The sequence below is a fragment of the Carlito syrichta genome, unplaced genomic scaffold, assembly GCF_000164805.1.
Source record: "Carlito syrichta isolate Samal-C Ts95f unplaced genomic scaffold, Tarsius_syrichta-2.0.1 Scaffold314793, whole genome shotgun sequence".
NCBI classification, from domain to species: Eukaryota; Metazoa; Chordata; class Mammalia; order Primates; family Tarsiidae; genus Carlito; species Carlito syrichta.
Window position 1 is genome coordinate 564900 of NW_007258889.1, and position 10866 is coordinate 575765.

General features: G+C 52.4%; 1 protein-coding gene across 2 annotated transcripts; it reads left to right on the plus strand.

Moving 5' to 3' along the window:
- Positions 1-5797: 5797 nt before the first annotated feature.
- On the plus strand, positions 5798-8791 carry KRT13 (keratin 13). 2 transcript variants are annotated; one of them, XM_021719538.1, is made up of 7 exons: positions 5930-6118; positions 6167-6438; positions 7444-7526; positions 7727-7883; positions 8072-8233; positions 8346-8471; positions 8567-8791. In XM_021719538.1, exons 1-7 carry the CDS (start codon positions 5980-5982, stop codon positions 8789-8791), a joined length of 1164 nt encoding a protein of 387 aa, XP_021575213.1. In that variant the 5' UTR covers positions 5930-5979. The 2 variants fall into 2 exon arrangements, with proteins under 2 accessions (XP_008070132.1, XP_021575213.1); XM_008071941.2 differs by having other exon boundaries at positions 5798-6438.
- The last annotated feature ends 2075 nt before the right edge of the window (positions 8792-10866 follow it).

Consider the following 10866-nt stretch of genomic DNA (forward strand, 5'->3'; position numbering starts at 1 on the left):
AATGTGGGCAGGTGTTCGTAAATCACCTATCAAGAAATGGGCAAACACTTGAAAGACTCTCTATAAAAATTCACTGAAGCTGAACGCAGCCTCTCACAGCAATGCTAGCTGATACACTGATGCTGATGGGTTCCTAGAACACTTATCTAGCTGGGGAAGCCTGTACTCCAAGAGGCCTGCCCGCCAAAGGATAATTCTGGGTTTTTTTGGTCCCCCTCATATGTTCAATGAAGATCCTGCACTCAGAGAACCTAAGATGGAGTGGGAAAAATACAAGCAGAGTGCCACCAACTGTCATTTGTGTGGTTGCTGTGAGTGTCACGCAGGCTGCAGGGACCAGAGAGGTCAGGGAGGCAAAGCCGTGTGTCAGTGCTGGGTGGAGACTCAGAGGATTCTCAAACAGTTCCCTTCAGGATGCATTTCCTCATTTGTAAAAGGGAGGTGCCTAGAGGTTCCTGTGTCTCAAGTACGTGAGAATCCTACAACACTAACTCATCTAATGCCCATTTTTCAGTGGTGACCACTGAGGCACTGAGAGGTTGAGTGGTTCTCTCAAGGCTACACAGATAGCTGGTGGTAGGCGAAGGATTGAAACTCAGGTCTACCTTGTTCAAAGCCTTTGCTGACCTTGCTGGGTTTCTAGTAAGCCTGGGTGGTATAAAAGGATTCTAGAAATGCAAGGGCCTGAGGCATGGAGGCTAGTCTGAAAAGGACTCTGAGTCTGCCAAGCAGGCCAGAGGACCCGGGGAGACTGTCTGGGGAGGGTATGCCTTTAAGGAGGGGCCCCTCCCCAGGGGCGGAGAGTGGTGAAACTCTGTGGGAGATGAGTTAGCTGTCTTGGGCTCTGGACCCCTTGGAGTCCAAGGAGAGAGGGAGAAGAGAGATGCCTGATCAAAGCAAGGAGCTCCAGATTAGCATCTGGGGTACCGACTCACTGTCCCAGCTCCGCAGATAACAATTCAGTGATTGTGAACAAGTCTTTGAGGGCCAGAGGCTCAAAGGGCAATTTGCTGAAGGAAACTTAGAAACCGTTTCAACGTAAGGCCCATGGTAAGGTGGTGATAGAGCTGGAAGATCCATGTTCCCACTGTCCTGGGACATGGCATTATGGGCCTCAGTTTCCCTACACATGACATGAGGTGGTTGGGTGGCAAAGTTCCTACAACAATTCCGTGATGTGTGAGCACTCCCACAGACCCTGAACTTTGGAGCTCAGACCAGGGACAGACAGCAGACAAGCTGACCTGTTGGGCCATCAGTCGCACAGGCCTAGCTACTGCAGGAAGCAAGACCAGTCACTGGCCTGGCCTGGGGCAACAGATTAGCCTGAGACAGTGAGGCTCTTGTTTGAGTGGGAATGGTATTAACACCTGAAAGGGATTTACCATGGACACAATTGTGCTTTCTAGTTTGGGCAATGTATTTAGTCTCTCTGGGCCTCCACTTCCTCACCTGAAAAAAAGGTATAATAAAAATAGTAGATCATGCCTGTAATCCTGGTGCTTTGGGACGCTGAGGCAGGAAGATTGCTTGAGGCCAGGAGTTCGAGACCTCCTTCTCTAAAGGAAAAAAAAAAATTAGCTGGGTGTGATGGCACACATGTGGTCCCAGCTACTTGGGAGGCTGAGGCAAGAGGATCGCTTGAGCCTAGGAGCTCGAGGCTATGGTAAGCAATGATGGTGCCACTGCACACCAGCTGGGTGACAGAGTGAGACCCCGACTCTTACAAAAAAAAATAGTAGAGTTGTTTTGAAGACCAAATGAGATCCTGCTTTGTTTTTGTCATTTCACAATCTTTTAACATACACAGAATGTGAGTATAGGAAAAATTACTTTACTATCTCATCTATACGCGTGCTCATCACAGAACATGTCTCTGACCCCATGACATGTTTTGTGGTGCAATTCAGTAACACCAACTGGGTGTCCTACAAGTCAATTCAATTCTGACACTAACTGGAGTGAGCGTAGACCCCACAGGTGAAAGGCTCTGTCCCACAAGACTGCCCCCAACTTCAGATGCCAATTTCAAGTAGTAGGTTCCTAGGTTACCCACAACTTCTGTTTGGGTTTCCATGATCCACTTCTTGGGTTTGATAATTTGGTAGCACATCTCACAAAACCCAGGAAAACAGTGCATTTATTGTTGTCCATTTATTACAAAGAATAAATGCATATTTATTTGAGTAAGGGTCTCACTCAGTTGCCCAGGCAACTGAGTGCATTGGCACTCACCACAGCCTTGACTTCCTGGGCTCAGCCTCCCAAGTAGCTGGGACTACAGGCACGCATCACCACGCCCAGATAACTTTTTGAGTTTTTTGTAAAGACAAGGTCTCATTATGTTTCCTAGGCTGGTCTCAAATTTTTGGGATCAAGCTATCTTCCTGTCTTGGCCTCCCAAAGTGCTGGAATTCCAGGCATGAGCCATCATGCCTGGACAGCAAAGGGTATAATTTTTAAGGATATAGGTGAGCAGCCAGATGAAGAGAAACATAGGATGAGGTTCAGAGGTGTCCTGAGCGCAGGGGCGTCTGTCCTGTGGAGTCAGGGTGCACCACCCTCCTGGCACGTGGGTGTGTTAAGAGTTCATAAACCTGGAAGCTCTCTGAACCCTGCAGTTCAGGGTTTGCATGGAGGCTTCAGCACATGGACATGTCAATCAATTGTTTACTCAATGTCCAGTCTTTCACCCTCTCCTGGAATGTGGGAGGTGGAGCTGAAAGTCTTCCTGGTGACCAGCCCCATGGGAGTCCTCTGAGCATCACTTTGTCACCAGGAGATTCCCAGGGAGGAAAGTCAGAAGCTGGGCTCAAAGACCAAATATTGGAACAAAAGATGCTCCTGGCACCCCTGTTGCTCAGTACCTTACAAGGACTTTGGGAACATTCAGAGATCATGCATTCAAGTTCACGACAAAACACCCTCGGGTGGGGAGTGCCAGAGGCCAGATTCAGATCTCGACTTCATGGTGTCCTTGGGTAGGTGACTGGCTTCCCTGAACCTCAGCTGCCCCATGGATAAAGTGGGGTCAATAAAACCCTCTCTTGTTGTTGTGAGACTCAGTGATAATGTGTTAAGAACAGTCTCGGTTGCAGGGGTCTCACTCTATTGCCCAGGCTGGAGTGCAGTGGCACGATCATGGCTCACCACAGCCTCGATCTCATGGGCTCAAGTCATCCTCCCATCTCAGCCTCCTGAGTAGCTGAGACTACTAGCATGCACCACCATGCCCAGCTAACTTTTGATTTTTTTGTAAAGGTGAGGTCTCATTGTTTCCTAGGCTGGCCTCAAACTCCCAGGCTCAAGTGATCCTCCTGCTTTGGCCTCCCAAAGTGCTGGGATTTCAGGTGTTAGTCACTACACCCAACCAACAAAGAGTATTTTTTAAGGATACAAATAAACAACCAGATCAAGAGACATACAGGATGAGGTTCAGAGTGCAGGCTTCCTTCTCCTTCCCTTGAAATGTTACTGAGTGGAGGCGGGGAGGGCTGCCGTCCTTGCATAAGACAAGCTCGCAGAAAGCCTCAGCCCCAGCTCTCTATCCTGAGATCATTAGGACCAGGATGGGGAGAAGGGAACTGGGGCTTTGAGTGGGTCTCTGTGCAGCTTCCTCCAGGAGGGCATTGGGGTTTGCTGCAGGTGGGAGGAAGGCATTTCGCTGTCAAGGCACTGCAAGTCCCTGCTGGGAGGGAAGGAGGTGTGCCCTGACCCCGCGGGGGGAGCCCTGCTGTCGGCCACCCATGTTTGCACTACCTGGGCTTTGGTGGATCAGTTGCATTGTTACCAAGAGGCGTTGCCCGAACCTGCTAGTCAGCCCCGGGAGGCTTAGGGCATTGTCATCCCAGGCCTGGCAGGTTCCATTAATCACCTTCTTGTCAGTGTTGATCCTCTCCTGAGAGAGTAGGAGCTCCTGCTTAGGGCTGAATCACCCCCTTTCAGAGAGGGAGAGAAAGCTGAGCCATCAGCTTGGGCAGGAGGGTCAGGCAGGGTCAGGGGTCAGCCGAATCCTGAGACTCATGGGTGTCCAGTACTCACAGCATGCCCTGGCTCTCTCCCTGGTGCCGCTGGGTGCAACAGGCTTCCCTACCCAGGAAAACAAGGGTGAGGGAGCCCTGACTTGAGTCTCTCTTTTCTGTCTTGCTGTGTCAGTGAAGGGGACTGCAGGAGAACCTAGTGCCAGTGCCACCCTCTCCCACACCTGGCCTGGGATCATGCAGACCCTCGTGGTTGCCGTGAGTCAGAAAGTTGCTCCCAAGAGACGCCCATGGAAACCCTGGTCCCCTGGTGAGTGGGGGCTGGGACCCCGAGATCAGGGTCCTCCACTGGGAACTGAAAACTTCTTCTGCCCTGGGCTCTGAGAGGCCACCTCAAGGCCTTTCCTTCAGGCCTGGATGATGAGGCCTCCTCTGCCAGGGTCATTGCACAGTCTCTGAGTTTTCCAGTTACATCCCAGGATCCTCAGCAGAGACCCTGGTCCCATTCCCTAGGTCACATCTTCCTATGCAGCCTCTTAACCAAACACTCATGAACTGGGACAGACCTCATGTGTCTGGGGCATCAGAAAGGGCCCTGCTCAGGTTGTTATAAGACCTTCTTTCTGGGCTTGGCTGTGTCCCCAACGCAGTTGGTACAATAGAGTGATTGAACCCACAGGTCAGACTGGCATAGGGCATCTCAAACTTGACACTCTTGACATTTTGGGTCTGGTAATTCTTTGCAGTGAGGACTGTCCTGTGCATTGTGGGATGTTTGACAGTGTCCTTGGTCTCTACCCTCTAGATGCCAGGAGAACCCCCCAGTTGTGACAATAAAATTGTCTCTAGACATTGTTAAATGTCCCCTGGGGAGCAAAGTAGCCCCTGGCTGACAGCCTTTGACCCTGTCTATGGGGCAGAAGCTGGAAGAGTGGTTTCGTCAAGGGTGTGAAGTGTGGATAATTGACCAGGAGGAGGTATGGAAGCTTTAGGAAGTGCTGGGAATGTCCTGGGTAGTGGTTACAGAGGACATGCATGGCTAAAACGTCATCAGGCTGGATACACGGTGTGTACATTTCACTGCATGAGAAATATAACCAGAAAATGATTCTTAACTGTCTGACAGAACCAGATTTGGGGTTCAGTCCTGACTCTACCTTTAAGGCTTATTTTCCTCATTGGGGACATAGTAGGATCCCCCTCAATGAGACAGTGAGTGTAAAATATATCACCCAGTGCCTGCCTGTGGTAACAGCACTGACAATATTAGCTGTTAGAATGTGCAGGGTCATGTCCTCTTTCCATGCCTCAGTTTCCCAATCTGGGTTTGATAGTCCCAAAGATCCCCTGGGGTCCCCGCCACTGTGACTTTTGCTGGTGTTCTTGCAGTCATTTCTTTCTCAGTCTAAACATTTCCAAGGCAGCTGAAGCTGTAAGACCAAGCAAACTGTGTCATCAGAATTGTTGGTGTAGACGAGGTGCTAAGAAGGATCTAGAACATCTCAATCAGAAGTTTTAGGGATAGAGAGAAGGGAGGGGGAGGGGTGCAGTGGCCTTGCAAAGCACAGGCCCCCTTGCAGCCACCCCCTTCCTTCACGGAGTCTCCCTGCCAGACCTTGGCTTCTTGGTCCCCGTCCTAATACCGGGCGGGGCTGACAGCCTATGGAGTGAGCTTCTTACGTGGAGAGGTGAAACAGAATTCAGCTGTCAAAAGGGCAGTCTCAGGCAGAATGCTGTCCCTTCTGAATCATCCCTTTTGTTAAGGGTTTTAAAAAAGCCACCCCCAAAAGGCACAACCCACCCTGGAGAGCAGAGGTACCTGGGCTTGTGGGAAACAGCTGTGTGTTGGCACCAGGTCAGAGGGTGGGGAAGGGAGGAGAGAGGCTGTCCAGCCCCTGCAGAGGCTTTATAAAAAGAGTCCACTCCGGGGAAGTGCCACCGATCTCGGCCCAGGCCCAGGAAACTCCTGCCTGCACCTGCTCCTGATTCTGTCCTCACCATGAGCTGCCGTCTGCAGAGCTCCTCCGCCAGCTATGGGGGTGGTTTTGGAGGAGGCTCTTGCCAGCTGGGAGGAGGCCGTGGCGTCTCTGCCTGCTCAACCCGATTTGTCTCTGGGGGATCTGCTGGGGGCTACGGAGGTGGCATGAGCTGTGGCTTTGGTGGAGGTGCTGGTAGTAGCTTCGGAGGTGGCTTTGGTGGTGGCTTTGGTGGCAGTTTTGGTGGTGGCTTTTGTGACTTCGGCAGCAGCGATGGCGGCCTCCTCACTGGCAATGAGAAGATCACCATGCAGAACCTCAATGACCGCCTGGCCTCCTACCTGGACAAGGTGAGGGCCCTGGAGGAGGCCAACGCTGACCTGGAGGTGAAGATTCGAGACTGGCATCTGAAGCAGGCCCCGACCAGCCCAGAGCACGACTACAGCCACTACTACAAGACCATGGATGAGCTCCGGGACAAGGTGAGCCCTTGGATGCTCAGGAGAGGTCCTTATGCAGGGTGAGGCCTCAAAGACCAGTAAAGGCAGTGTCGTGGGGACTGATGTGAATGGTACTCATACCCTTCTTGCAGGAGAAAATCCTAACATTTTACTCCTAAGACTGCACTCCTGACGGGCTTTCTCATGCCATGATCCCAAAATGCATTTTCTCCCATTATTCATTTTTATTGTCCATATTCCCCTTCAGCAGTTTTTGTTACTGCTTTCCAAACAGTTATGTTTTCAGTGACTCAATCTCTATAATCCCAACCCACTGAGTTATTTGGAAACATGACAGTTTTAAAAGCCACTTGGAATGATTAACATCAACAGAGAAAAGGAGACACGTTCAGTCACTGTTCTGGGAACAACTGTTTGTTTTGCAGGGGGCCTGTGTCAACTGTCATTCTCACCTGGGATGGGCAAGTTGGAGCGGTCTAGGCTGAGGCTTGGGCAGTGTCGAGCCTGGGTGCCCTCCATCTGGGCCTGTCCATCCCACTGTGATACCAGCCTGTGGGAACAGAAATTCAGCAGTCTGGGCTGAGTCCCAGCCAAGCGGGGTGGGCTTGAAGCGCTTTGGAGTATAAAGGTTTGGAGGAAAGATTCAAGTGGATGAGAGTATTTATTGGACTTTCCCAGTACTCAGCCGAGAGACCTACTCCAGTGAGGTCATTACAAGATATGTCGAGTCAAGTCGAGTCCCTTCTGACTTTAAGAGGAAAGTCTCTGTCAGAGGCTGAGAGGTTGAGTTTGCTGAGACTGGACTCACCAAAGATATCCTGTATCCTCCCCATTGTGACCACGCATAGAATGCTCCAGTGGCAAACTGAAGGGACCTGGCCCCACCTCTCACTTTCTGGAAGAAGGTCTGAGTCCCAGAGAGAAGTGCATTGTCCCAGCAAGAGGCAGAGTCCTCCCATGGTTTCCTAGTCTCCCTCCTCAGCATGTGGACCCTGCTCAGAAGTTACCTTCTTCTACACTTTGCAGATCCTGGCCGCCACCATTGAAAACAACAGGGTCGTCCTGGAGATCGACAATGCCAGGCTGGCTGCGGATGACTTCAGGCTCAAGTGAGTTTATTTCCCTCATCCTTTTAGTGTAGATACATGCTCATATGACCACTGGTGTATCCCAGGAGTGAAGGTCTTGGAGAAGTCACAGTCTAGTGCAGGGATCGGAGAGTGTCCAGTATCATTTATGTCTTGCTTTTTCAAAAAAACTGTTTCTTTTCTTTCTCTTTCTTTTTTTTTTTTAAAAAAAACTATTTCAGGTATGAGAACGAGTTGGCCCTGCGCCAGAGCGTGGAAGCTGACATCAACGGCCTGCGCCGGGTGCTGGACGAGCTGACCCTGTCCAAGACCGACCTGGAGATGCAGATTGAGAGCCTGAACGAAGAGCTGGCCTATATGAAGAAGAACCATGAGGAGGTGAGAGGGGGTGATGGGCCTGCCGGGGGTGAAATGGCCTCCAGGGAGAAAGGCGAGCCCTCGGCTCCAGCCAGACTGGGCCCTCCTCTGTGGGATGGGGAAGTGCTTACCAGAACACTCTGCCAGCACTCAGAGCCAAGGAGAGGGGTTTTGGGCGCCTCCCACATCTTCCTTTCCCACCCCCACAGGAGATGAAGGAGTTCAGCAACCAGGTGGTGGGCCAGGTCAACGTGGAGATGGACGCCACCCCGGGCATCGACCTGACCCGCGTGCTGGCTGAAATGAGAGAGCAATATGAGGCCATGGCGGAGAAGAACCGCCGGGACGCAGAGGATTGGTTCCACCACAAGGTGACCTCTCACCCCACGTGGCCAGGCAGTGCAGGGCAGACACAGTCCTAGGCTCAGGCTCTTCCAGCCGAGCTCGTCCAGCCCCGTCACCGTCTTCCTGCTTGCATTTCAGAGTGCAGAGCTGAATAAGGAGGTGACTTCCAGCACTGCCATGATTCAGACCAGCAAGACGGAGATCACAGAGCTGAGGCGCACGCTCCAGGGCCTGGAGATTGAGCTGCAGTCCCAGCTGAGCATGGTACACCCGCAGCCCCCACCCAGTGGCCACCAACTCTGGGTCTCCAACTGGCCACTGCATGCCACCCTCATGACTTCTCCCCTGTTGCCCCCTAGAAAGCCGGACTGGAGAACACCGTGGCAGAGACGGAGTGCCGCTACGCCCTGCAGTTGCAGCAGATTCAGGGGCTCATCAGCAGCATCGAGGCCCAGCTGAGTGAGCTGCGCAGTGAGATGGAGTGCCAGAACCAGGAGTACAGGATGCTGCTGGACATCAAGACGCGGCTGGAGCAGGAGATCGCCACCTACCGCAGTCTGCTCGAGGGCCAGGATGCCAAGTAGGTCCAACCTTTCTAGGGCCGGGACCACAGGACACGCTGGTGTCAGATGGGCAGGACCTTGGAGATCAGCCCCTCCCCCTTCTCAGTGTAAACAGCTCGAAGAAGACCAGGGCCAGGGCTCTCTGTTCTCTTGAATCAGGCTGTGCGGGCATTTCCTGGCAGGCTGCAGCATCGGCACCCCTAGACTTTCCAATCAGAACTCTGAATTGGACTGACTGGAAGAGGGTCCGGGAGAGAATATCTGATATTGGAAAAATATGAGCTTGGGTTCTGCTCAGGCAAAACCAGCCATTGATATGGTGATTTCACTGCCTTCAGACCATTTGCAGAGACCTGTCCTTGGGGGTTCGGGGGAGGGATGGGAGGTTGTGTGTGAGGCTGAATGAGCATAAGTCAGAGGGAGGACAAAGATTGTGGCAAATGCTCTGAGCCTGGGGCCAATAATATCTCCTCTTGAGGTCTCTTAGACAGAGAGACAGATAGACAGGCAGACAGACAAGACAGGCAGACAAATAGAGACAGGCAGACAGAGAGACAGACAGGCAGGCAGACAGGCAGACAGACAGATAAGACAGGCAGGCAGATAAGATAGACAGACAAGGAAGGTAGATAGACAAGACAGGCAGACAGAGAGGCAGACAAGACAGGCAGACAGACAGGCAGACAGTCAGGCAGACAGACAAGGCAAGCAGACAGACAAGACAGGCAGACAAACAGGCCTGGGGGGCACCTGATGCTGCTGCCCCTTGAGCTGGGGGCACAGCTGGGCACAAGAGTCCAACTCAGGGGCTCCGAGTGATGCTCTGAGTTGCTCCAGCAGAGGGACAGTTGAGCACCTGCCCCTGGTGACCCCCTGCACTCATGGCCACCTCTCTCCTCTCTCCCAGGCTGACTGGCTCCGCCTCTGCAGGAGGTAAGCAAACAGCCCTACAGGGGAGGTGGAGTCACACTCCAGTTCATGCCTAGTGCCCTATGGGGTTGTGGGGTGGGCCACCAGTAAGGAGGCAGTGCTGGGCTCCCAAGTGGAGGTAGGAGGGAGCTGGAGTGGGAGAGGTCATTACCATCTACTTTCCTTTCAGGGTGGATGGCTCTGCCTCCTAGAATCACTGGGCTATCTTGGCGGGAGTCACCTTCGGGGACAATAAAAAGGGTCCCCATCAACATACCACCTGACTAATCAGGAGTGTGTGGGCCCTCCTGGGGGCTCCCTGACCTGGCTTGAGTGAGTCTCTCCAGCCTAAACATCTCCTGTTTCCTTGTTTTCCAGTTAACGTCAGCTCCAGTGGCAGCAGCAGCACCACGGCTTCCAATACCGCAGGTCGCCGCACTTCTGACGTCCGCAGGTCTTAAATCTGCCTGGTGTGCCCACCCTCTGTCTCCAGCACCCAGAGGAGGAGAGAGCTGATGGTTCCCTGCAGGAGAGAAGAGGGGGCTGCGGGGTGGGGTGCTCAGTCCCTCTGCTCTAAGGGCCCGTCCCAATGCTCTCCCAGGGTGGGCCCTCGTGCTCCTCTCTCCCCATCTCCTTCTCGACCCAGCTACTCCTTGGTTTCTCAACTTCTCTACTAAAAAGAAAAGATAATTCAATAAAGTTTCCTGCCTTTTTGCAAATGTATCTTTGACTCTGACCTGGTTTCTGAGGGTGGCCCTTGCTAAGACTTGGTTTAGGGATGTGGGTGAGGGGAACACAGCTGGCTGAGCAGTGAACCCAGATGAGGTTGGGCTGGGGACACATGGCACGCGGACCACCAGGGCACATAGGTGGAGCAGCAACCAACATGGGGGAACGCAGGCAGCTCAGAGACTGCAGAGTTCCAGCCTCCGGTGAGCAGGGCCTGTGGTGGGGGGGAGGGAATGAGAAAGAAGACAAGAGACAGCGGGATTGGGAGGTCTTTCTCCTAGATAGGTGAGAGCAATTTTATTTTTACAGTATGCCCCTTGTATAGGGCCAAACTTCACTCTTAACAAGAAATGTTTTAATATTCTAAGTATTTTTAGCATAGCACCTGTGTTTACTGATACTGAATAATGTCATTGTTAAAATGGGCAACATCCAGACTGGGCAGACATGAGGTCACG

Coding starts and splice junctions, on each gene's coding strand:
- KRT13 (XM_008071941.2), top strand. CDS start 5,980: ATGAGCTGCCGTCTGCAGAGCTCCTCCGCCAGCTATGGGGGTGGTTTT. Junction 6,439..7,443: donor TGGATGAGCTCCGGGACAAG/GTGAGCCCTTGG, acceptor TACACTTTGCAG/ATCCTGGCCGCCACCATTGA. Junction 7,527..7,726: donor GCGGATGACTTCAGGCTCAA/GTGAGTTTATTT, acceptor AAACTATTTCAG/GTATGAGAACGAGTTGGCCC.